General features: G+C 42.1%; 1 protein-coding gene across 2 annotated transcripts; it reads left to right on the top strand.

The window, feature by feature from the left end:
* Positions 1 to 4,749: 4,749 nt before the first annotated feature.
* On the top strand, positions 4,750 to 27,458 carry LOC115146231 (intraflagellar transport protein 43 homolog B). Of its 2 annotated transcripts, XR_010459773.1 has the most exons (11): positions 4,750 to 4,955; positions 5,606 to 5,716; positions 9,322 to 9,386; positions 11,720 to 11,758; positions 13,001 to 13,047; positions 19,514 to 19,586; positions 21,445 to 21,520; positions 21,716 to 21,778; positions 22,163 to 22,330; positions 23,350 to 23,474; positions 23,971 to 27,458. XR_010459773.1 is itself a non-coding variant. In XM_065004231.1 (9 exons), exons 1-9 carry the CDS (start codon positions 4,917 to 4,919, stop codon positions 22,271 to 22,273), a joined length of 624 nt encoding a protein of 207 aa, XP_064860303.1. In that variant the 5' UTR covers positions 4,750 to 4,916; the 3' UTR covers positions 22,274 to 22,470. The 2 variants fall into 2 exon arrangements, 1 of the variants encoding a protein (XP_064860303.1); XM_065004231.1 differs by lacking the exons at positions 23,350 to 23,474; positions 23,971 to 27,458 and having other exon boundaries at positions 22,163 to 22,470.
* Positions 27,459 to 27,779: the final 321 nt, after the last annotated feature.

The following is a 27,779-nucleotide window of genomic DNA, read 5'->3' on the forward strand; positions in this document are numbered from 1 at the left end:
CCTACTGTAAAATAAATAACTGCCACCCTTAACATAGAGCTCCAGTCAGTTTTAGAATAGGTACCTAGCAATAGGCTGGTGCTAAATATCTCAAAAACTAAAAGCAGATTTTTTTGTGACAATTCACTGGCTTAACCTTAAACCTCATCTGGATCTATTATTGGATAATGTGGTTATTGAGCAAGTTGAAGAGACTAAACTTCTTGGTGTGTCACCCTAGATAGCAAGCTATCAGGTCAAAACATATAGACTCAATGGTTACTGTAATGGGAAGAGGCCTGTCCATGATAAGGCGTTGCTCTGCTCTCTTGATATCTCAGTCAACCAGACATGTCCTACAGGCCCTAGTTTTGTTGCACCTGGACTACTGTCCAGTTGTGTGGTCAGGTGCGGCAAAGAAGGACATATAGGCAAATTGCAGTTGGTCCAAAACAGAGCAGCACGTATTGCACTTAGATGTACACGCAGTGCTGGAAAAAGTACTCAATTGTCATACTTGAGTTAAAGTGAAAATACCTTAACAGAAAATTACTCAAGTAAAAAAGAAAGTCACCCAGTAAAATACTACTTGAGTAAAAGTCTAAAAAGAATTTGGTTTTAAATATACTTAAGTATCAAAAGTAAATGTAATTTCTAAAATATACTTAAGTATCAAAAGTAAGAGTATAAATCATTTCATATTCCTTATATTAAGCAAAACAAAAGGCATGATTTTCTTGTTTTTATTTTATTCATGGCTAGCCAAGGGAACACTCCCAGACTTAGACAATCATTTACAAACAAATGGTTTGTGTTTAGTGAGTCCGCCAGATCAGAGGAAGTAGGGATGACCAGGGATGTTCTCTTGATAAGTGTGTGAATTTCATAATTTTCCTGTCCTTTAAGCATTAAAAATCTAACGAGTACTTTTGGGTGTCAGGGAAAATGTATGGAGTAAAAGGTACATTATTTCCTTCAGGAATATAGCAGAGTAAGAGTAAAAGTTGTCAAAAATATTAATAATAAAGTACAGATACCCCCAAAAATGACTTAAGTAGTACTTTGAATTATTTTTTACTTATGTACTTTACACCACCGTGTACACAGGGGGCGAATGTCAATGACCTGTAGGTCAATTTCTCCTGGCTCAAAATTGAGGAGAGATTGACTGCATCACTATATTTGTGCGTGGTGTTTAAGGTACCGAACTGTCTGTTCAAGCAGTTGGGACACTCATCGGTACAACACAAGACATGTAAACAGAGATCTCTTCACAGTCCCCAGGTCCAGAACAGAGGCTGGGAAACACACAGTATTAAATAGAGCTATTACTAATTGGAACTATTTGCCACCTAATGTAACTCTAGCTAGCTATAAAAAACAGATTAAAAAAACAGATAAAAGAACACTTTACGGCACGATGTGGACTGTGAAGAGACACAGACATTTGTATGCATTTTGTATTGTATTATGTACGTGATACGTGGTTGGGATGCGACTGTGATGTAGTTGTCTCAGCCTTGCTATCTTAAGATGAATCCACTCTGTAGGTCGCTCTGGATGGGAGCGTCTGCTGAATGGCTAAATCGTAATGTAAATGTAGTGCTATGTATATCTATGTATATTATGCATTTTACTTGTTGTGTTGTTTACTTTTTGGACCTTGGTAGCAGCTAATCGTGGATCCTAATAAATATGAAATACTTGAGGTTCAGTTGGTGCGGAAGTGGAGATATGTCTGTTGCATGTGTCATACCTTTTTCATACTATCTGCATACCTTTATTGTTCTATCTGCGCTAGGTGAGAAAACTCAAACTCTCTCTGGCAATTCTGGTTTGGTTCTACACATCCGTCATTGGGTCCATCCTCACCTCACAGTCTGATTTGTGTCTGCGTCTGCCCCCTACAAGGGCCAACTGCAACGCATCGTCCGGTCTGCAGAGAAGGCTGTCACCTGCCCTACATCAAGGACCTGCACGCCTCCAGGACAAGGAAGTGTGCAGGAAAGATAATCACTGAACCTGCCCACCCCGAACAATCGTGACCAAAAACACCCGCCACCTGAACAGTTTCTTCCCCCATGCTGTGGCCCTCATCAACCGGCCATTGGGCTCATAGAGATTAAGTGACTTTGCATTGGGCCGATTACTGCACCTTGTCATCAGTGACCTCAAATACTAATCTACACTATACTGCGTTTGCACTATGTAGGAGAGAGTGGGGTAAATTGAGCCACCCTTGTTTCTAGGAAACCATACACAAAATTAATCATTTGAACAAATATTTAGGAAGAGGTCATCATTTCCTGGGGTCTGTGAAGAAAGAAACCACATGGGAAAAGTGGTAAACAACTTAGTTCCAGAAAAATGATTTTCGCCAAGTCTAATGAATTTATTGTGTTAGATGTTTCACGGTGCTTGTATCTAAACCAAAGTAAATAATTTTAAGATTGTTCTAAACATCAGTTGCGGTCTCTATAAATTTCAATATGAGATCCTAAACTGAGAAATATAGTGCATCATTGTAGCTGTGTGGGCTAATATACTCTAAATGTTTGCCTTGAGGCAAGTTGAGCAAATGTCCATGGGGTAACTTGAGCCAATGTCCATGGGGTAACTTGAGCCAATGTCCATGGGGTAACTTGAGCCAATGTCCATGGGGTAACTTGAGCCAATGTCCATGGGGTAACTTGAGCCAATGTCCATGGGGTAACTTGAGCCAATGTCCATGGGGTAACTTGAGCCAATGACCATGGGGTAACTTGAGCCAATGACCATGGGGTAACTTGAGCCAATGTCCATTGGGTAACTTGAGCCAATGACCATGGGGTAACTTGAGCCAATGACCATGGGGTAACTTGAGCCAATGACCATGGGGTAACTTGAGCCAATGACCATGGGGTAACTTGAGCCAATGTCCATGGGGTAACTTGAGCCAATGGTTGAGCAAGTTGAAGTGTTTTTTTCCCCAGGAATTACCGCTAGATATGAGGTAACAACAGGGCCTATGTGAAAAGTGCTTGTTAGATGTTAAGCCTGTTTTAAAAGATGCTTAAAATACAAAATACGATTGTGATTGTGTCGAATTTGGGAAACAAAGATACATTTTAGCACTACCTTTATAAAACTAATTCAATATAGAAATTTGTAGGCGGCTTAATTTACACTGTCCCGCGGCTCAACTTACCCCATAACTGGGGTAAGTGGTGCCAAGAAACATATTTTTTTGGAGATGGTATGTGTTTCAAAACTGTAATATTTACATGAATCCTGATTATTTCCATGGATGCACAACATCCTGAAATACATGAAGATATCTTTGTTAGAAATAATACTATATTTCCCTTGACAGGGTGACGCTAAATGTAACAAATTGCTCAACTTACCCCACTCTCCCCAACACATCAGCACAGCTCTGTAGCCCTACACTGAGTATACAAAACATTAAGAACACCTTAGGCCTACTGTACACTGAATCTACAAACCATTAAAACACCTACTCTTTCCATGACATAGACTTACCATGTGAATCCAAGTGAAAGCTATGATCCTTTACCGATGTCACTTGTTAAATCCACTTAGATTAGTGTAGATGAAGTGGAGGAGACAGGTTAAAAAAACGTTTTTTAAGCTTTGAGACAATTGAGACATGGATTGTCTATGCGTGCCATTCAGAGAGTGAATGGGCAAGATGAAAAATGGGGTAGGGATGCCATAGCAGCATCCCTCCCTCTGTGTATATATACCCCCTCTATAAATTGTATATTCCCACTGTAACTAGCCTTGTCTCAAGAATTGTATGTTTACTGTTCTGATAGGCCTATTGTATATTCTGTATGATGTCTGTTTGTATATTGTCTATTGCTGGCAGCACCTTCTCACTAAGGCAAATTATGGGTATTTGTAAATGTACTTTGCGAATAAAGGCGATTCTGATAAACCTGTATTAGCCTGTATGCTGAGAGTTTGAGTTATTGGGTCTGAGGCAATAACTCATATGTCCAACAAGTTCCTATGTCCTTCAATTTTGTTAAAGTTGTTTCTCCAATGATTTATACAATATCATTTCAGTAATGTCGCTTTTATTGTAAAACTACACCAAGCATGCTTCCCTAGGGACTAGCGAAATCTTTAATTGCAGAAATCGCTACCACTAAAATTGATCGAGCATGATGTTTTAGGTCATGAATGACATGAACATGCCGGTATGAAATATTTGGTGTAGTTCCAGGGTGAGGCTCCATATCAGCATCTCTATATACGGCCAGTTCCAGTGGGCTTAAATCAACATCAACCAGCAAGATCCTAGTAAACAATTACTGGACCTCCAGTCCAGTTGCTGGCATGCACCCAACTACCCATTGACTAACAAAAATAAACTATCAAATGAGTTATACCGAACCTTGACTACGGGGCATGTAAGGTTAATAATAACAGAGTTAATACAGGCTATTTTCATGACTGTGCGAGCTTTGGCTCAAATGAAGATGATTGTTTTTTTGTAATATCTATGTTTAAGGCCAGTTGTGCTATTATCAGACCGCTCTGCCTCTCGAGCATGGACCAACCTGTACTGTACCACCAGTGCTAATGATCTAGCATGCTCAAAAGGACTAAAGGAGCCTAACGTTGCTTTACTCCTTAGTCCAAGGACAACATGTTCTGTTTAGAATTGGCTCTGGAAGCCAAAACATCCAAATACTCCATCTACACGTGAAATTATTATCAATTGCGGTTTAGAAACATAAATCCCTCTACTTTCAAATCACATCAAAAGCGTTTCTGAAATGCAAAATACACACTTACTGTACACTGTTTAACCCGTTTACAGTATTTTTCAGTGACAATACCTGTGTGGTGTTTTTCTTCAGATAGCTAATTAGCACAAGTATTCAGTCCACTCTGTCTTCTGTTTTCTGTAAACAAGCGGCTGTAACATGGAAATATGGCCCTATGGGAACCCTAACTCAATAAAGGTGTGTATCAATTTAACCTTTTTGTTTTTTGAAAATGATTTCTCAAACATATGAAAGATAAGGTCCTTATGCTTCCAAAACCATAGCTCAAGCAATGCGTGTCAATGTTCAGACCGAACTCCCCACTACAGAAGATGCCTTTGTCCAATGACTCTTATGTGTAATGTAATGGAACTGAGAGTCATAATCATGGGCTAGCATTCTCCTTGTAACAGAATAAGGCTGCCAAAAATGGGGGTAAAACATAATTTTGATGTGATATGAAAGACATTTGATTATTTTTTTTTTGTAATTTAGCAGAAGTGCTTATCCAGAGCGACTCACAATTAGGGTTACCTTGCTCAAGGGCACATTGACAGATTTTTCACCTAGTAGGCTAGGGTATTCGAACCAGAAACCTTTGGCTTACTGGCCCAACGCTCTTAACCGCTAGGATACCTGCCGCTGAAAGTAAAGGGCTTTATGTTTCTAGAACCGTATCATTGAGAGTGGGTATGTGTAAATCCCTACTCCTTAAGGGTACGTTCTTGGGTTACCATAAAGCCAGCAATTCTATCTCAAAAAGTCCATTCCTAGCTAATGCTTGATGGTTTACGACGTGTTTGTGTCATTTTAAGATCATTTTCATCGACTTGAAATATGAGTTTCAGGTTGCAAAGTTGGGTCGACGGGGTCAACGTACTCGACAGGCTGCAGAGCAAACATCACTGGAGGAGCCTCGACACGTCAGGAAATCCTCTTCTTCTACATCGATGGGAGAGGTAGCTATGATTTGTTATTGATTATCAGTGCTGCTTGTAATGCATTTGTATTTACCTGAAACCCAATATCATATATTATCTGTCATGGCCGTTAACTTCACTGCATACACTCAATCTGAATACGTGTGAATCATTTCTTATGCATGAACCAAGGACGCGGAAGAGGTATTGTATGAGTAATGATATGGCATGTCTTGGCAGTATTCCTTTTCAAACCCCGCAGAGTAACTTTATACCCTAATAACATACAGTATACCCTCATAGTGTACAGTAGACTACATACTCAAATCAATACACATACGATTTTAATGAAGACATTTTATATACCTACTCAGCTGTCACTTCTATTCTGAATACCTCACATTGTGGTATAAAGTTACTTTGTGTTGTATTCAAGGGATGCACTGCTTTATTCTGCTTTATAGTTGTAGGGTTATTACAGTACAGTAGTTTCTATGGATGCTGCTCCGTTTATGTCAAATATGTTTGAAGTGGACTATGCACTTTCTTTGACTTAAAAGTTGTCCTACCTGGTGGTCTTGAATGTTTTTTTTTTTGGCAAAGCCCACCTACCCATTTCCTTCAGATATGAAACCGAAGGAGCAGGGTCTAGGTGTTAATTTTTAAGTGGGCCTATGCTGTTTGCTTTGGTACAACATGGCCCATTCTATAACATCCCCTGTTATGAAGAGAGAGGATCGTCTTTAGTTAGTCTGACTTTCAGTGCTGTGTGGGGAGAGGCTAAAGTTCTACTGCTCGACTGTATTGATCCATGCTGATTCATACCAGCCTTTGCTCCTGGACCCTCATCTCCCACTGCCACACAGAAAGTGATTACAGGCATAATTGCTTTCAAAGTCAAATTGGAAATGACATATGACAATGTCAACCACTTTATTCCAAAGCATTGGCATTCATGGTATGGAGGTCTTGCTTGTCCCTAGAAGTGGCAAACTGTAAGCCACCCAACATTCCTGGACCAGGAATTCCAGCTATGCTTTTGCAGTAATCTTCCCAAATTAGGCCAACTTCCCTAATGTAGAATCAGGATTCTCGCGCCCCTAGTGACCTGACGTGCACATGAAATGCATTTTTTTTCTCCCAGTGGCGTGCGACTTAGTAGATTTGTTTATCAGCCCTGGTCTGCTTTTCCTATAAATACCCACTGATTGGTCACATTCTTGACATCCTTTTTAACAAAGGCTGAACTGCATTCATGGGCTGTTAGTCTGAGTTTGTCCACCACAAGGGTCTACTGCTTGGACTTTCAGAAAGGTCTAGAATAGAAAATATGTAGCCTAACCCTTCACTATGATGACATTATTTCCTAAATACACCCCACTGCCACTATTCTACTATAACTGTAAAGTTCATATATGGTCATATAGTCTAGTGGAACAGTGGTGGTCGGTGACATTTAAGATGAGGAAAGGCCTTTTTTCTTTTTATGAGCATGGACTTATTTCGATTACAGCATATTGGAAGACTGTCATAAATATTCCATTCAAAAAAACATTCCAAGTCAAACATTCATATCATAACCGCTAACTGTTACACACAGCCTACACCGTTGTCACCATACCATATTAGCTAACATCATACCTAGTCAACATAGTTACGAGGAACTAATGCGTTAGTATACCCACTACAAACATGCAGTACAGTGTACAGTCAGCAAGCAGTTTAGCAGTTTCACCGGCAGGGCCTCTGTGGCAATAAATTATTAAAACCAAAAGTTTACATTGACTTGGAAGAGTTCCAGTGTTGTATCGCCATAGCCAGCTAGCTAATATAGTATCCCTCTCTGTTTGAGCCGGGTGTTTGAGTAGGCTAAACTAGCTAGCTGCATTAAATACATTAATTTGTTCAACTATTGTCTTTCTCTCTCTTTGAGTCAACTACTCACCCCTTTTTATGAACTGCAGTGCTAGCTAGCTGTAGCTTATGCGTTTAATACTAGATTAATTCTCTGATCCTTTGATTGGGTGGACAACATGTCAGTTCATGCTGCAAGAGGTCTGATAGGTTGGAGGATGTCCTCCAGAAGATGTCAGAATTACTCTGTAAGTCTGTTGAAGCGGGTGAGGACCATGAGCCTCCTTGGTTTTGTATTGATGTCAATGTACCCAGAGGAGGACGGAAAGTAGCTGTCCTCCGGCTACATCATGGTGCTACCCTACAGAGTGCTGTTGAGACTACTGTAGCCCTTCATTGCAAAACAGGGTGTGTTAATCAACTATTTGGGCACGTAAATATATTTCATATACTTTTATCATCCTCACCCAACGAGGGAGGTTCATTGAAAACGTCATGGCATTTTTAGCTACAGTGGAGGCTCCTCAGAGGAGGGAGGGGAGGACCATCCTCCTAAGCGAATTTCATAAAATAAAAATAGTGAAACATAAAAAAAGTTATCCTTTTAGGTAGCAGACTGTAAAAGCGGGTTTTACCCTGAGGAATTGAACAGTATCGATGAGCTACCACTTTTATTATTAATTTGGCCTCCCTTGTTCTTGTTAAAATCCCATTGTTTACTAATTTCATGAAATTATTTATTCATCCTCAACCTTCCAGTTTAACACCAGCAGCCTCCACCTCCCTCTCTAGATGCTGACATTCACATTTATAAATGGGTTTGGTGAAGGAACCAGCCATGAATAATTGATTTCCTCTTTCATGGCGCAACAAAGAAATTCCTCCTGGCCACTGTGTCTTTTGCAGACCCAATTTGGTAATGAGAGTGTTGTGCTTTTTTTCCCCAAATTAATTTGTCTGCTGCCCACCCTTGTGTGCTCTGAGGAATTCTTTCATTCAAGTGCTGGTCCCTGACTCCCCGGGCTCCGGTCTCAGGACCACAATCCAAACTCAATTGACTATTTTCAGTACTATTTTCAGAATCGAAGAATGAGAGGGAGAGGGTCATTTTTTCCTGTGAAGCTATTTTAGGTCAGGCTCGCAGCCCCCGGGCAGTCCTCTGTGTGGCAGTTCCCACACTCTGCTCCATAAGTTCAGGCTCTGTGATTGGACAGCAGTTAAAACCATAATAAACAACAGCAATATGTCGTGCATGCCATTCCTAACTATTTTGTAAGTGGGCTAAGTGAGAAGCTATGTCATTCATTGCTAGACATGTGCAGCCATCTGTAGGATGGTATATAGTGCAGCAAACATATATTACCAGAACACTGAAGAGAAGAATAGATAAAGTAGGCTTTCCCCAGTGATATGGGAAACTAAGCGTTACTTGGGCTGTTGTAGTTTACACCTCACAAATTCAGTTCCATGAGTGGTTTGTGTTTTTAAACATCAGAGCCTCCTGTTGACTCATCTGAACTTAATAGGTCTGCTCCGTTTTGGAAATATGTTTGTGCATGGGTGCATACTTGTATTTTTCTTTCTTGTTAAGCTTGATATAAAGTATTATTTTCACATAGATTTAGAGACCATGACATGCCACAACATACTTGCTATTTTGGACTCAAAATTATGCACATTTTCCTCCTCCTGTATGATTTCAACCTAAGTGTAGAATTGAATAGTTTAAAGGAGTTGTCTTGTCAGACCATTGTTATGCCTGTCATTAATGATCATCTCTCTCACCACAGGGACCCCCTCCTAAACCAGCCCGCAGGCAGGGCGGATGGGCTGAAGAGACTTCTGGATCAGCCAAGTGAGTATCTCCTTCTCTCAACAAATTGTATTTCCAGCCTCTAGGTATCTACCTCACAGTCTCCAACATGCATTATTTTGTTACTAATGATCTCTCGTGCTGTAGACAGAGAATAGGATATTTATCAGTGCAAGTTCTTTACACTTTTTGCTCTGAATCAACAACGTTCCAGGGAGCCTCTCTGAGCAGTGAACTCCACATTCATCTTCATCAGCGCGGGATCCAATAATTGACATGGTTCATGTATCAGCCACAGGAGGGCACTGTTAGTCAGCTATCCACTTCATCACAGGGCTTAGGCCACTTCATCACCTCTTACGATGGCTGTCTAACTAAAGCACGCTCGCCTTTAAAGGCACACATGCCGTTGTCAATTCATTAAAATCTCTGTACAATGAATGTATGAATATTTCATACCACAGACAGATGAAATATCTGGAACAAAATAATTTCCCCCCAATAGAACACATTTAAATGACTGTACGTCTCCCTATGTGATGTCAGTGTGACTATAGTCAGACTGTGGAACTGGCTCTCCACTCTTCCAGATAGCTCCATCTACCACTCTACTCCAGTCTCTGTTGGGAGGAGAGCTAGGGAGATGCATAAATCCATACATTGAAGTGAACAAGACGATTCAATTGGGTTTATTTGCATGGTTTTCTGTGCCGATAGTGCATGTAAAGAGAACAGCAAATGGAATATATTTTTCTCACTCTGGGAAGGTCAGGGTGTCGCTTCCTTGTGTTAGTGTAACTTGTCTTGATTCCTGCGTTCAGAGAGATTGGAATACAGGAGGTGTTAAGGGTTTCTCACGTGCATTGATCCTCTCTGAAACAAAGTAAGTAATGGGCCCCCCTGGAACCGGCAAGGACTTTTCCCTTCAATGTCAACCCTCATGCTCAATCACTGCTGCCCTCCTCCCACTAATCCCAGCGCAGAAATCCCAGGATTTGTCCATCTATCACTCCTAATTGACACTAAATGATCTGTCAGTTTATTGATGAACCTTTGAAGCCGGGTTGTCACAATATATTTTATCCCTAACAACTTTTTCCAGACAGTTTTACCATGTCTATCGCTTCAGCCTACATGAGTCTTAATCAAGGGGCCTGTAATGTGTCTTAAGTGTCGCCAGCCCCGCCCCCGGTGCCAGGCACACAGGACACAGTCCAAGGGCAGCAAGGTGGGCTCCCTCAGCCCTGCTCTCTCTGATCTGTCTCCCTGACCATCATGGCAGACTCCAGAGCCTCCAGAGATGAGTGAATATATCATTTTATAAAGTATCATTTATAAACATACTAAATGTCATTACATTTCTTATTCAGGTTATTGATACACAGTAATGAAAAATAATAAGAAAATGTTTTTTCAGTCCAGAGAAAATGACAGTATGTGATTTCTTTAATACCAGTAGGGGGCACACCTCAACCAGGAGAACCTGCAGAATGTGACATGCATCTCCTCCCCAAAAGAATCCCAGAAACACTCATATCTAATGAAACTTTATGTAAGTTGTTTTCACAGCCAAACATACCTAGACTGTCTTGGTCTAAATTTTCAAGAATGTAATAACTGATTTGCTTTTCTAATGCTGTTAAGATTAGTTTATTGGACAGTAGCCGGGTTTTGTTTAATATTATCTCCCTCGTTCTCTGGTGTGAAACAGTGTTATGCTAAGAATAGTGTGTTGAGGTGAGAATGTGTGAAAAGACAGTGATTTGGTCAGAGTGTGTAGGGCGTGGCATGCGGTGCCACAGTCAAGCAGGGTTGTGTGAGAGAGGAGTCTGAAAATAACCCCGTGGTCCAGTGGGGGGCTGAGGGCTCAGATAGAGAGACGGACAACAGAGAACACAATAGGTGGACCGCGGGCCTTTGGTATCATTAGAACACACATAAGACATGGCAACATTTGTATAATTGCAGGAAATGACCATTACAACTGCTCAATGTTTCCTCCGCCAACAGTTTGGGATTGCATGGGTTGCGAGGTGGGGGTTTGTTACTACGCAGATGAATGACAATATCCATTCGGACCTTTGTCACCTAGGAAATTTGTGTGACCGTACCTTCTCAGTTAGTACTTGTACCCCTGACCTAGGCCCTATGAGGCTCAAATCAGACAGAACAACTAGCCTACATCAGAAACCAGCAGTGGTTTTTAAAGATGGATCTTACCAATAGAAAGAGAAGAACTGTTCAATAATAGAATTGGTCATTGTTTTGTTTATTAAAATTGAATTGATTCTAGTCTTTTTGTTTTTGTGGCACAAACGTATTTTCTCTGTATTCCTTTATTGCAAATCCTTAACAATGATCTTTTTCCCCCTTAGGTCTGGAAGAAGACCTGCCATGGTGCAGGACGTGGAAGAGTACGTTTTCTCAGTCTCAGATTTTTACTCCGATTTTTTCCCTCAGTTGTTGATGAAATTAAATAACTTTTGTAAAAAAAAATTAAAAACACAGGAGCAAAATTAGGCCAATTTAAATGTTTGTTTATACCCAATGCTCTGATGTGGAAATTGCTGTACTTTGAGATTGTCCTTGGTTGCAACTAATCCTCGCCTTCCAAGAACAATCACTTAAAAAGCCTGCGTGACTGAGTTGTCATCACTTGTATTGTTGTTGGGAGCCAAGTTAGTCTGTAATTTGAGTTTTTCCACGTTTCCAACGTTCATAATAGGCATTGAATAGACAGTAGTGACATGGAAGGAGACGAGAGAACATGTTGTGTTTTACTCATCATTGCTGGAGCCCCTTGCTTAAATAGTGGTGTTGAGATGCAGCTTTGACAGAAACACAGGCAGCACTTCAAAATAGTCCCTTGATATATGCTCTTTTCACCACCAGCCCATCTCAGTAACAGTTATTTACTGCCCCCGCTGTGTTAGTTTTGATTCATTCTCAGGGTTTTTTTCTGGATCAGAACGGGGCTTCAGTGGTGGGCGTGACAGAATAAAGAAAATGTTAAGCCAATTTCCTGCAATTTGACAAATTTCTCCATGCAGAGAAAATGTTGCAGTTATAAAGCTAATTTCCTGCAATTGTATGTATTTTGCCATGACTAATGCTGTGTTCTTTTGCTCAAACATAATAATGATGTCAATTCTCCCTGAATGTCTAGTTTTTATTTAGGTGATTGTTAGTTCTCATAGATTATTTGATAAAAAAAATAGATAGGTCCATTATCTTTTGAAAGTGTTTTTCCATCCTATTTTAGTTTTTTACACTATTTGGACTTAGGCAACCCGAAAAAACACTTAGGTGGCCCGCCCAAGGATTTCAATGGCAGAAAAATCCCTGGTTCTTGAAGGGATACTGTTGAAGTAGCTGAAGCCCTGGGCTGCTCACAGTGACCGTCCCACCGATGCTGCTGTGGCTGCGGAGCGTTTTGGCTGCGTCTGCTGCTGTGTTGTAGACACAGTCCCAGTCAGCCTGCAGCAGACAGACACCCAGAGCAAGCTTCCTATCAGGCTGATCTAGAGCCTCGCTCAGCCCACAGAAACAGGCCCATCATCAAAGCACAACAGCCCAATCCAAGTCTGGCTCCCTCTGATGACCTCACCGCTGAATGCTTTCAATAATTCATACTCTCCCACTTCCTGTTTCTGCAGTCGACGCCTGCGATCACAAACCCCCCAGGGCTCGGATGATGAAGGAGGTGAGAGCACCCTTGCATCCCAGTCCTGCGTCTCTTCTGGAGGGCAGAGCTGAGTCCTCCAGTCCCTCTGCAGCACATTCATCCACTGGAAATAGAGCATATAGTAACCTCTCATCGCGCTCTCTGACACTACATATTTCTTGTCAGTGCTATTGATGAATCCTTCATAAGAACTCTGTTTAGACCAGCTACTGAGAGATGCCCCATAACTAACCAGAGCACACAATCGTTTATAGATGAAAATCACAGGTGAATATGTTCAGTTAGAACTAGGGGATCACTGGTAATCCTCCTCATTCAATCACAATACACAAAGTCCATAACAGACCTCAAATACAGTATTCACTAAATTCATTCTCCTATTCATTGGCTGAAGTGTGGCAGGATTTAAGTGGCTGTCCCCTTTGAGCTTTTCACACACACACACGTCTTCTCACACACACACACACACACACACACTGCGGCAGGTGTTGCAGAGCATGGATCCAGCGGTCACCTCAGGGTCCGGCTCTCCGCATCACAAACAATGTCAGGATAGATGGAGGACATTTCAGCAAAGCACAGCCTGGGATAATTGTTCCATTTTTCAGAGCAAAGCAGCAGGGGAAATAAGGGTGAAATTGCCTTAGCAAAGATAGGAGTTGTGATTCCCTGTTAGAACACTAAGGAGTTATACATATACATACCAATGACAATGGCCAGGCTGGCTGGCATTGTATAAGAAGGTTGTCTCTGTGGTATCAAGCTGACATATTGATGAGGAACAGAAGCACTTTGTCTGCAGCTGTAGTTACTACTCTCACACATCGCTAAATAAATGAAACACATATACCCGCCATAGCCTTTTTCTGTCTATTTAGATTCTTAAAATACTATTCAAAATGTATTTACATGTTTCATCTTCTAGATTGTTATATGTTTGATGTTATGAACTACATTACTGGAATTAGATTGAGAAAATAATGTAAACGTTGTACATTGAGCTTACCAAACATTAGGAACATCTTCCTAAGACCCCCCCACACACACATTTGTTGCCCACAGAACAGCGTCAATTCGTCGGGTCATGGACTCTACAAGGTTTCGAAAGCGTTCCACTGGCCCATGTTGACACCAATGCTTCCCACAGTTGTGTCAAGTTGGCTGGTTGGCCCGCTCTTGATACACACAGGAAACTGTTGAGCATGAAAAACCCAGCAGTGTTGCAGTTCTTGACACAAACCGGTGCGCCTGACACCTATTGCCATACCCCGTTCAAAGGCACTTACATATTTTGTCTCCCCATTTACATTCTGAAGGGTATATCGTCTTATAGTTTTATGGCCAATTTGTTTTTACAAAGCATTTTTCTTCTGTTTATGATATTTTTTATTTTAACAAATGGCCGTAAACATACTGTTTTTGACACTGCTTTTAAGTTGCTATACCACACACATTCACACACACACACACACACACACACACACACACACACACACACAGTGGCTGAAAGGGTCAGTTGTGTGGAGACCCCAGTGGCATGCTTCTTACCCAGTAAATGCAGCTGGAAAGATAATTCCTCAGTGGAGGGAGACCTCTTAATACAGTGCCGAAGGCAGGGGCAGTGGAAATTGCAGTGCTGAGGGTTAGTGAGATAGCCCCTCCGATCTTGATTATGTCTCCTACCCTATCCCATATGTCCACTGGCTAGAGGCAGAGAGAGAGAGGGCTAGACCCTGCCCCCTTGTCCCCCTCTTCCCCTCGGCCGGCCTTCAGTCCCCTGCCAGTTACATTACAAAGAACTGCCATTACAAACACACTCATCTGTTCTAAATCTGTTTATTTCTCCCCCCCCTCTCTATTTAATTTTTCTCTTTCTCATCCCCCCCTCTTTCTTTCTCTCTCTCATCTCTCTCTCTCTCTCTTTCTCTCTCCTCTCTCTCTTTCTTATCTCTCTCTCTCTTTCTCATCTCTCTCTCTTTCTCTCTCTCTCTTCTCTCTTTCTCATCTCTCTCCTCTCTTTCTCATCTCTCTCCTCTCTCTTTCTCCTCTCTCTCCTCTCTCTTTCTCCTCTCTCTTTCTCCTCTCTCCTCTCTTTCTCCTCTCTCCTCTGTCTTTCTCCTCTCTCTCCTCTCTTTATCATCTCTCTCCTAACTTTCTTTCTCATTACTCTCTCTCCTCTCTCTTTCATCTCTTTCCCTCTTTCTCATCTCTCGCTCTCTTTCTCATCTCTCTCTCTTTCTCATCTCTCAGTGATCTGCTGAATATTCTCCCATAAGCCTTTCAAATGTGTCCCGTGCCTAGGTAATCATCCCACTGACTCGCTGCTTAGATTATAACAGCCCTGCCTGCCTGGTGATGTGAGGACGTTTCCCCAAAGTCGCTGACTGAGGCGTGCCTGCCGGGAGTACAGTATGTCTACATTCACAGCAAATTATCCCCTTTTGATATTTACATGCTTCAGCGAGGAAACTCGCCGTGACCGTGTAATAAGGAGAGGCTTGGCCCAGTCGCCGCCAGACAAAGCAACCTTGATAGATGTCCAGGCTGGTATGTGGAAGGGAGGAAATGTATCAGGTAATTTGTGCCAGCAGTGCTGGGAACAGACAGCTCCTTCTGATGGAGTTGACCTTTCCGTCAGAAAAACTCTAGCTTGTTTGCAGCTCATATTAATCCCCTCTTGACCTCCAGTAATAGGTTGAATTTGAAGCTCATTTAAAAATGTTGTTCCTATTTTCACTTAATAATAGAGTTTGCATATAGAGAACCTACCCCCAACTGCTCCACGTTGAACTCTCATAAATAGTGTTGATAGTGCATTATTGGCCGAGATGGGATGGGGGGAAACAACCCAAGAAGCTATTTGCAAAGAACAGGACGGCGAGGCTTTTGATGTCATTGTGCTAAGACCATTACATTTGATTGGGGGTCCGGGGGGGACGGATTCTGCTGAACGCTGTGCTTTGTAAATGAGAGGACAAAGTGTCACCGGGGCCTCATGAATATGAAATAGCCGGCCCGCCTCTATTCGGATATCAGAAACACAGATGAATCTTGTCAGAGGCTAACCGAGTGTGGCATTTTTTTGTTATTATAATTTTTTTTGAAGAGAAAGGAATGAGTTATCAACTGATGATGAGGGTTATTATCTGTGCAAAGTGGATGGAATTTGACCAGGCTTTTTCCTGTTTCCTTCAACTGAAGAAACGTTCAGAGCCTTAATCCTTTTTCTCATTTAGCTTATTCTATGAACACAACTTCCTTTTTGAGTATTTTTCTTGTAAAATTGCTGAAATCTTTTCTTATACAGTTATATGAGAATATTACAGACTAAACATCTCAGAGCATCTTTATTTTACAACCACCAGTGTGTTTTCAAAAAAAGTATTTTGAAGGAATAGTGACACAGATGTACAAATATTTCCTCCCATCAGATCGTGCCTCTCATCTCCTGGCCTCTACTGTATTTAGCTCCTCTATTGACTTTCCCTTCAGGGTGCACTGCTGTGTTCAGAGATTACTGACATCCCTGCACCCTCCCTACCGCTCCCCAGTTTCTCCCGGCCTATTCACTGACACCTAGCACACTGTATGACTGGAAGAAGTCAGAAGGAAATGTAGCTACACTGTTCAACGGTTAGGGATAGATGGTATATAGCTACGGATGGAAGTGACACATAAATTGTTCAAATGTAAGAATTTGAACTAACCCTAACCACTGTCCTAACCTTAACCTAATTTCCTAACCTAACCTGCTACATTAATTATCCTAACCTGCTGAATAAGTTATTCCAACTTGCTGATTTCTGTTCATAGCTGTATACCATATAGTAATCACCTTTTCAACTGCCTTCAACCAAAACCAGTATTGAAAAAAGAGACAAAACACATGGAAATCAGACCTATTCTCTGATGTCAGCTGGGTTGTTCTGTCTCTGGTTTTGTGTTCATTTAGACTTGTTACAATGCAACAAGGACTAGGTAGATGTCTGTGACTTTGATGTTGACAGGCAAAAAACTCTCACTGAAAAAGATTCATCTTCCGCTCTTAAGATTCCTTGTGGAACTCTTGCCGGATAAAGAACCTTTGAGTTAAATTGGGGGTTCTTGACGTGTCATCTACGGTTCTTCCGAATTATAAATGTTTCTTGAAATGTATTGAAGCCTGCAGATGTCTCTTTCATAGCACATAGCAAATTGGCCAGTGTAACATTTCTAGTGTTGATTCAGGAGTAAATTAACACGGTAAAGAGTTAAATTAACACTCAGTGGTGTAAAAGAACACCAGTGTTGGTGTTCATAACCAGAGTTGAACCAAAACCAAGCTATCATCATATTTCCCAGCATGCTCTTGTCGTGGAAATTCTTACACAGGGACATTCTAAGTCCATATTAAATTAATAATTGTTTATTGTCAGTACGCTGGAGAGGTTCCATAACATTGATGCACCATAGTGAATGTCTGTCAGGAGCTCTAACGGGGCAGTCCCATTAGTTCTCTTATACAGTATACTTACACAGAAAGTAATATTTGCATGATTTAGCTTATTCATTATTCAAAATAATTTATCATTAACGTTTGCTTAATTCAAGTGACCGACCAATACTGGGTTATGCATGTGACAGACCAATAACTCACAAGGCTTCTTCTCTCTAAGCTGAGACCTTGAAACGAAGATATATTTTGTTCTCAAAACAAGGGTCTGGGTGTAATGCCAGATTGCAGATACTGATAGTGAGGATTTGCTCAGTCAGTCACTTGCATGAAGATAGAAAACGGTTATTAGAAAAGTACACACAGAGCACAGAGATTGGTAAATAGAAAAGCACCAACATAAAACTTTCCATCACACTCTTTTGCAGATTGATTTTTAGAATTGTTTGTTAAAATATCTATTTTTGGATGTACTGTACATTGATGGATCAATATAATCTTATGCTACTCAAATATACACAACATACACTTTTCTAAACGAATCCAATCTGTTACTTAGACTTATTGCATCCGTTAATGAAATGGTTGTTCCAGTTTAGATGCTTTAGCTAATCCCATTGTACTTATCCCTACCCGGGCGAACATTCTGAATGCAGGTTGCAGGTGAATAAACATTCAAAATAATGGATATCCCCACTCTGACTGGATTCCAATAGGAATTACACGTCACTTTCCAAGCCAGCATAACATAATGTGACTTGCAGGCCTGATGTGGCCTGTAAATTATGAGTTTCAGGCCATTTTATTAGGGTAAAACTAGGAGCTTAAAATAAGGCCTTATGAAATATACACATTAACTTAGGATCTCACCTGAAGGCCATGGAACTGAAATTAATGCAAAAACAATGTCTCTGTCACTAGCAAACACAGTCATGGGTGGTACTAGTAACTCAAAAATTCACTCAAAAGGCATCCTGGGAAATACGCTAATAGATATTTGCATAAAGTAAGGTGTTGAGTGTGTGTGTGGTTCTTCCGAGAACCTAAAATGGTTCCTCTGGTTTATGGCATCGCTTAGAACCTTTATTTTTAAAGAGTGTAATTGCAAAGTTTGCAAAAGTATGAATTGATCGGTTTCGGTTGTGTCAGTAGTGGAGACCTACTTCCCCCCAGATTATGTAATATACTTGTAGTTCATCTATTTCTATTTTGTTGTGTTTGTTTATAACATGGCATAATGAATGTATTAATTTCATATTCATTTTACAAGTAGATTAAGTTGCTTCAACATTTCAATATTCATCACAGTCTGTCTGTCTTGCTCGCCTCCCCATCTCCCACTCTAACAAAAGTCCATCTGAAATGTGCTGTGAAAGTTTGCCCGTCCTTCTTGGGAGCTGAGCCATGCTCTGTCCTGTTGCGTTTTGCCAATTAAAGCGGGTTCCCACTGTTTGAGCAGCGGGCTAGTGGCTCCTGGCACTGCAGCCCCTGCCAGGCCGCACCGTGACTTCCGACCCCACACAGATGGGCCCGCCAGTAAATACTCTTGCACATGGCTTGACGCCGCCCCTGTCCGAGTGGCAGAGTGGACACTGAGGTCGGCCTGCCGGCCACCACTGGTCCTGGGGGTGGATGGCGCTGACAGGGCCAAAATGCTGGGGGAGCGGGGGGTTCTTTCCGGGGAGCCCCTGGCCAGCGCCCCTCTCGCAGCAGGAAGAGCTGCCGCCTGGTCTCCTGAATATTCATGGCCGCCTGGCTATTGTGACAGGGCAACTCTATGGAAGATGTAGGGAGAGAGAGAGAGGGAGAGGACAAATCAGGTGCCAATTTACTCCCAGACACTCACGCTTACACACACACAAACTGTCATACCAAACACAAAGAAGACTGTATCTTAGTTTTTCTGTAATCCATGTCCAGTTTTTAATGTGTTTGACCACTATTGCATCTCAGTTAATATTTTAGATGTAGAGATTGAATTACTAAATAATAGACAGTGTGACATTGATAAGATATTGATAAAGTATGTCCTGGATGTATGTTGTGTTTTAGATATACCGGTGATCCCAGACCTTGACGAAGTACAAGAGGAAGACCTTAACATGCAAGTTGCTGCTCCTCCAAGGTACTGTAAAAACATGTCACGCTCCACTCTAGTTGACCCCAGTCACTCTGGTAGATTCATGGCATCCCATCACTCAATTTTCATGATTGATGAAGTGCATCCTTTTGGTCAGTCTTGCACTTAAGTGAGTACAGACACACCTGCACACCGTCTCACATACTGTCTCTGACTGCATAACTCTGTTATAAGTAACCAGATAGCTGTTCAGATGTTCATATATTACCAGATTCGCCATACCTCTGGCTGGTTGCTGACCCATCTTCAGAGCCAGGTACAGTACCTGGCCTACATCTTAACATCAAGGAGAGCAAAAGATAAGAATACACTGGTCTTAGATGGTGACTTTGACTGTTACTTTGTCTCCTCTCATCATGGTATTGAAGGCGTCTTGGCAGATTGGACCTTTATGCAGAAATAACAGTTGAGATGTGATTAATGCACGGCGGTTAGTGGGACCCTTACTAACGGGGCCCTTTGATTTACAGGGCAGTGAGAGACACGCCGACATGTGTCCGCTATGTAGCGCGGCTATGACAGCGGCGGAGGTTATTAGGCTGGGACCTGCTCTCTGTACGAGATAATATCCACATTGAACTCATTGCGGGGGCAATGTAGCGTGTAATGTGCAGTAAGTAGGACTGGCATGCACTGTTAGGCCCTCGCCACTTTCAGAGCCCCCTCTTAATTCCAACTACAGATAAGCAGCTGGGTTTCAATTTGAGGCAGTTACCACTTGGCGCTCATCTCTCTGTTCTTTAATGAACTCTCCATGCCCTGTGTGCACTACCTCAAACTTCTGAGAAGATATCTGTCTCACAGAGTGATACTTGCAAGTTGTACTGTACTATGATACAGCTTCTAGATTGGTCCGGTGATATCTTGCAGGTAGTGTAGGGAATACTTTACTGTATTTCAATAGACATGCACTAATCAGGCTAGTGAGGAAAAGCATGCCAACAAGTACATGTTTGGTATAGCAGCTACCAGTGGTGGTTGGTGCTGTTTAAGATGAGGGAGGATGATTTTTTTTTTTTTATGAGCATGGCCTTATTTATATTACTGCATATTGGATGACTGTCATTCACATTCCATTCACCCAGCTCAGTGTAACATCAATAGGTTTAGGCTACTACATGATACTCAAATTTTCCCTATACCCATCATGAGGTTGCTACAACCTAGCCTATGAATGAAGGTTTACAATGTAGGTTCACAGGTTGAGAGAGATTTGCTTAATCAAGGTGACAGACATTGACACATTCAATACCACTATGCACAATCTCGCCTGCATCTAGCTGATCTAGAGTGTGATCTTTAGTCCAATATATTGGACAAATTCAGGTATACACTGCAGTCCTAGCTAGCTGTATTATGCTTTATGCTTTCAGTACTAGATTATTTCTCTGATCGTTTGATTGGATGGACAAAATGTCAGTTCATGCTGCAAAAGCTCTGATAGGCTGGAGGACACCCTCCGGAAGTTGTCATAATTACTGTGTAAGTCTATTGAAGGGGGTGAGGACCATGAGCCTCCTAGGTTTTGTATTGAAGTCAATGTACCCAGAGGAGGACAGAAACTAGCTGTCCTCCGGCTGCACCATGGTGCTACCCTACACAGTGCTATTGAGGCTAGTGTAGACCTTCATTGCAAAACTGTGTTTTAATCAATTATTTGGTGACGTAAATATATTTTATATTGTTTTATCAAAAAGGATAACTTTATTTTGCGTTTCATTTTTTATTTTTTATTAAATTCACTGAGGAGGATGGTCCTCCCCTTCCTCCTCTGAGGAGCCTCCACTGGTAGCTACATTTATGATGGGATTTTTGTTTACATAGTGTTTGTCCTTCTCCCCAGCATCCAGGTGAACCGGGTAATGACATACAGAGATCTGGACAATGACCTCATGAAGTACTCTGTCTTCCAGACCCTGGTAAGACATCTCATATGGGGCCACACACACACAGCCAGATTTCAACGGCTATTTATTTGTACTCTATATTAGATTACCCAGCCCTCTCTCTTCCTCAAGGAGGTCCTTTTAGGATGCATCCAATATAAATGACCTCTGTCTGTAGAGTGTGTTTCTGCAAGCTGGTGTTCTCATAAGGTCTCTGCCTCTACCTAGGACGGTGAGATTGACTTGAAGCTCCTCACCAAGGTTTTAGCTCCAGAGCAGGAGGTGAGGGAGGTGAGTGAGTTTTTTGTAAATATAGCCGCTGTTCCCTGTGAGAGGGTGTCCAGATGTTGCTGAAGCACCAGGGGAGGTCGCCTCCCAGTCTCCCAGGTAATCAAGATTTATGATGTGTGCATTAACAAGCTCTATTCTCTTTCGCTCACCTTCCCTTGCCTCTCTCTTGCTCTCCTTCTCCCCCTCTGGTCTCTTCCTCTTTCTCTGTTTCTTATTCCCCTCTTTTCTCTCATCTTTATTACACTATATATTTTCTTCCCCCCATTTTTTGTATCTTTCTTTTCCCACATTCTCTCTCTCTCTCTCTCTCTCTCTCTCTCTCTCTCTCTCTCTCTCTCACACTCTCTCTCTCTCTCTCTCTCTCTCTCTTTCGCTCTCTCTCAGGAGGACGTGGGTTGGGACTGGGATCATCTGTTTACAGAGGTGTCCTCAGAGCTGCTGACGGAATGGGATCAAGGAGAGAAGGAGGAGCAGGTCCCGCTGTCTGTGTTATGAGGACAAGCCTCACCAAGTTGGGATAAAGTGGACCAGAACGTCTCCTCTGGGACCTGGGTGGGTGCATATCAATGCTCCGTCGAAACATAGGGACCATCAAATATACGTAGCTTGCCTCATATTGTTGCTCATATTCCAAATGTCTATTTCCAAGTGCAAAATGTATTTTTTTTCCTAATAAATTTTAACAAAACACATTTGTATTTGTTGTGAAATGAATAAATCTATTTTTATGGTAGGTTCCAAATGAATTATCTCCTCTAAAACACAGAAGTTTAGTAACACGTATATGGTATTAAACTGATGTGCTATCTGTTTGACTCTACCTAAACTGCTAAAAGACAAACTCACCTTTACTTTAGAAAGCCTTCTAAATGATCTGATACAGATCAACATGCCCCTGTGTCTTCCGCCTGCACTATCAACCCCCCTACAACCTTAGTCCCATACAAGTCCAAGGTTGATTGTCAGCTAAGCTGAAATCCATTTAATTGTCTTCAAATTAACATTGTTCATTAAAGCCCACAACCTTATTGTTATTGACTGTGCCATTGACTTTATCTTCCAGCTCTTCGACAAGAGCAGCTCCTTCTTCACTATTATCTCAAATGAATTGAACACACTTCCCATTGACACCTGGGGGATTAGCATACATTATGTAAGGAAGACATCTTCCTCCTTAGCAGGAGGCTGGAGGTGTCCAGGTGTATGCTCTCTCCAAACTTACAGAAGAACCATGCATCAAACCTAAACCACAGGGCCTTAGGAGAAGCAATAATACACAGGCCACCCGTGTCTGGTCTGGAGTGTGAAGTCACAAGATCTGCTGGTTGGCTATTGCGTAGCAACGTAGTGGCGCCAAAAGCCTTGGTCTGTCTTAGAAAGCCTATAAAAATTACGATCGCCAGAACAGTCAAACAAAAATAATTTAGACAGCCGTTTTGGGCTCTACAATTTGTTTAAAAGTATCAAGTTTGATCCCCACAGTGAATTATTTTTAAGTTCGATACAAATACAAATTGAGTTATTTAATTAATTAGTGATCCATTCTGACTACTACATTTGTCTTCACACAGGACCACGTGCTGACTGACACAGGCCAATCACGGCCCGGCAGTCAACGAGGAGGCTCGCGCTCCGTGGCCAGAGCCCTGAATGCTGATTGGCTGAAAGCTGGGGTATATCAGACCGTATACCACAGGTACATTTATTTTTACTCTTCTAATTACGTTGGTAACCAGTTTATAATAGCAATAAGGCATTTTGGGGTTTGTGGTATATGGCCAATATAACACGGCTAAGGTCTGTATCCAAGCACTCGTGTTTAAGAACAGCCCTTAGCCATGGTATATTGGCCATATACCACACCCCTTCGGCATTATTGCTTAAATATATCATGGGTAAATTGTGACTGACTGACTGATCTACTAATATTAATGAGTGCATTCTGATCCAACCGTAAATTCATACCCTACCGGTCACATTTTTCAGAATACCAACTCATTGAAGGGTTTTTCTTTATTTGTACTATTTTCAACATTGTAGAATAAAAGTGAAGACATCAAAACTATGAAATAACACATGGAATCATGTAGTAACCAAAAAGTGTTAAACAAATCTAAATATATTTCATATTTGAGATTCTTCAAAGTAGCCACCCTTTGCCTTGACAGCTTTGCACATCCTCTTTCCATTAGTCATCCTTGAGACATTTCTACAACTTGATTGGAGTCCACCTGTTGTAAATTCAATTGATTGGACATGATTTGGAAAGGCACACACCTGTCTATATAAGTTCCCACAGTTGACAGTGCATGTCAGAGCAAAAACCAAGCCATGAAGTCGAAGGAATTGTCCGTAGAGCTCCGAGACAGGATTGTGTTCAGGCACAGAACTTGGGAATGGTACCAAAACATTTCTGCAGCATTGAAGGTCCCCAAGAACACAGTGGCCGCCATCATTTTTCTTAAATGGACGAAGTTCGGAACCGAGAGCTGTTTGCTCGGCCAAACTGAGCAATCTGGGGAGAAGGGCCTTGGTCAGGGAGGTGACCAAAAACCCGACGGTCACTCTGACAGAGCTCCAGAGTTCCTCTGTGGAGATGGGAGAACCTTCCGGAAGGAAAACCATCTCTGCAGCACTCCACCAATTAGGCCTTTATGGTAGAGAAGCCAGGCGAAAGCTACTCCCCAGTAAAAGGCACATGACAGCCTGCTTGGAGTTTGCAGAAAGGCTAATGGACTTTCAGACCATGAGCAACAAGATTTTCTGGTCTGATGAAACAAAGATTGAACTCTTTCACCTGAGTGCCAAGCGTCGCGTCTGGAGGAAACCTGGCACCATGCCTATGGGGAAGCGTGGTGGTGGCGGCATCATGCTGTTAGGATGTTTTTCAGCGGCAGGGACTGGGAGACTAGTCAGGATTAAGGGAATGATGAACGGAGCAAAGTACAAAGAGATCCTTTATGAAAACCTCACCTTCCAACAGGACATCGACCCGAAGCACACAGCCAAGACAACGGAGGAGTGGCTTCTGGACAAGTCTCTGAATGTCCTTGAGTGGCCCAGTCAGAGCCCGGACTAGAACACGATCAAACATCTCAGGAGAGACCTGAAAATAGCTGTGCAGCGACCCTCCCCATCCAACCTGACAGAGCTTGAGAGGATCTGCTGAGAAGAATGGAAGAATCTCCCCAAATACAAGTGTGCCAAGCTTGTAGCGTCATACCCAAAACAACTTGAAGCTGTAATCGCTGCCAAAGATGCTTCAACAAAGTACTAGATATAGGGTCTGAATAGTTATGTAAATGTCATATTTGTCATTATGGGGTATTGTGTGTAGATTGATGAGGGGAATTACAATGTAATCCATTTTAGAATAAGGCTGGAACGTAAAGTCAAGGGGTATGAATACTTTTGAATGCACTGTACATGCCTATCGGCCTGCGCATCGGCCTGGTGCAAAATAATACTGATTGTTAGTAGCTAAGAAGTTCTCATGGTGCATGTCCTCTGCCATTAATATATCAGAAATCATTTATACCTTAGATAGTCATAGTTTGCACACACATGTTTAGTATGTGTCAGTGTGTTTAGGCCTTGTCAGAGAAATGTGTCTTCACTCAGAGTAGTCTGGTTCATGTGTGTGAATAAAGACGCCGGCCTCCGAAGCCACACTGGCTATTGGGGAAACAGGTTTAACATTTACAGACTGTGATTAGGTGTATTTCTACCTGAAGCGGAGAGCGGTCTCATGACACTTGTGGATACACACCAAAGGCCTGGAGGACACACAATTTTCACAGCTCAATTATCTCCAGTCACACATAGATAACCATTCAGCCAGTTACTTGGTAGTCCTCAAATCAGTCTTCAAATCAGTCTTCAAATCAGTCCTCAAATCAGTCCTCAAATCAGTCTTCATGGGTATTACAGAAACGGAAAGTACCAAAGTTAATGCCCAGAGTTCAGAATTACTGTAACGAGAGGTCTCCCTCTCTTCCATCTCTCTCTTTCCCTCACACTCTCTCTCTCCAACATTCACACACAGTACAGTCTCTCCACAATTGGCTTATTTAGCCAGCCTTAATGAATTCTGCCCATATGCCCTGAGCAGCTGCCGCGTTGCCCCTTCCTCCCACCCCCGCAGAGCTGCGAAGTGCCCATCCATGTAGAGACAACCTCTAGCTGTCTCTCTGGAGATGGCCGCGCCTGCCACTCCTCTGCTGGCGCCAGGCTGCTGGCGTTTGAGGTGGACGGCTCGCGGGCGGAGGACCCAGATTAGGCCGCAGTGATCACGGGTTGTGGCCTGTCTCAGACGATTGGCCAGAACACCAGTGGATCATAGTGGGGATTAGAGAGGGAGAGGAGATGCTGTTTGGCATGTGCCTGCATCCAGCTCCTCAAAGTGACCTCTCTCTGTCCCTCATACTCTCCTCTTTCCGCTCTCTTGCTCCCCCTCCCTCTCTCTTTCGCTCCATCTCTCTTCCTCTCTCTTATATCCCGATGCTGCAGCAAGGCTCAGAATGACCTCTCGGTAGCTGGGCGCACAGAATTTAATCACGTCAAACCATCTGTAACACATACGTTATTTGTACGAAGAGAGACGGCCCTTGCTCCTAGAGCTCCTCGCAGTGTAGATGTATTTGGCTCCAGAAGAACACAGTGTCACGGAGAGGTGAGCAGAGAATTATTTGTGTGCCTCTGATCAAATGTAGGGAGCTATTTAGAGGATAAGGTCTCATTTTGTTTGAGGTCATCATTTTTTGGGGGAGGGATGGGGATTTTTATATCGAGGTATTATTTTAGTGGGATCCTCTGACCAGTATTTAATGTGGAATATGATATCCTTATTGCAGCTCAATGGAATAAAGAACTCTTAGGTTGAACTCTTATCATTTGTCAGGGTCTCATATAAAATGTTGTAGCTCTTTCATCAGAAGTTATCAGTTTTTATCTAAAAGTGATGTTCCCATCCGGTATTTATTTAGTAGAAGTTGTTTCTCATGTGAATCTACACTGGTTATTTTTTATGGAAGTTTTCTTATATTTTTTAAGTCTAAATGTAAATCCTTGAGAGGACGCCAAGTTTACTGGGTCCTTTATCTGGGTTTTAAAATGACTCCCTGTGTGGAAATGACTCCCTGTGTGGAAATGACTCCCTGTGTGGAAATGACTCCCTGTATGGAAATGACTCCCTGTGTGGAAATGTCTCCCTGTGTGGAAATGACTCTCTGTGTAGAAATGACTCCCTGTGTGGAAATGACTCCCCGTATGGAAATGACTCCCTGTGTGGAAATGTCTCCCTTTGTGGAAATGACTCTCTGTGTGGAAATGTCTCCCTGTGTGGAAATAACTCCCTGTGTAGAAATGACTCCCTGTGTAGAAATGTCTCCCTGTGTGGAAATGTCTCCCTGTGTGGAAATAACTCCCTGTGTAGAAATGACTCCCTGTGTAGAAATGACTCTCTGTGTGGAAATGTCTCCCTGTGTGGAAATAACTCCCTGTGTAGAAATGACTCTCTGTGTGGAAATGTCTCCCTGTGTGGAAATAACTCCCTGTGTAGAAATGACTCTCTGTGTGGAAATGTCTCCCTGTGTGGAAATGACTTTTCACTTTCTGGCAAAGAAAACAAACAGGGGAAGTAAAACAGTTTTAATAAAAATGGACCAAGGCCTCCTAAAAACATGTTTTTTTCCTACTCGGGGATGACAGGTTTGTCTTAATGTATTTTGATACAGGGCGCTAATTGGAAGAAGGAATAGAGATAATATACCCCTAATATGCTGTGGTGTTGACAGAAGTTTATACATTTTATCTAGTCTCATTATCTGCCTTCCTTATGGCCCAAAAGCAATATGCTGATGTGTAATTAAAGTGTTACGAAAATGAGGAGATGTGAAGATAGCCAGAGCCTTCAGCCGGGGCCCCTCACACACAGAGTGACGGGTGAGGACAGACACGCCAATGCTCACGGGATATTAGGAACTGACCTGCTCGTTCCACC

This window comes from Oncorhynchus nerka, linkage group LG18 (genome assembly GCF_034236695.1).
Source record: "Oncorhynchus nerka isolate Pitt River linkage group LG18, Oner_Uvic_2.0, whole genome shotgun sequence".
Taxonomy (NCBI): domain Eukaryota; kingdom Metazoa; phylum Chordata; class Actinopteri; order Salmoniformes; family Salmonidae; genus Oncorhynchus; species Oncorhynchus nerka.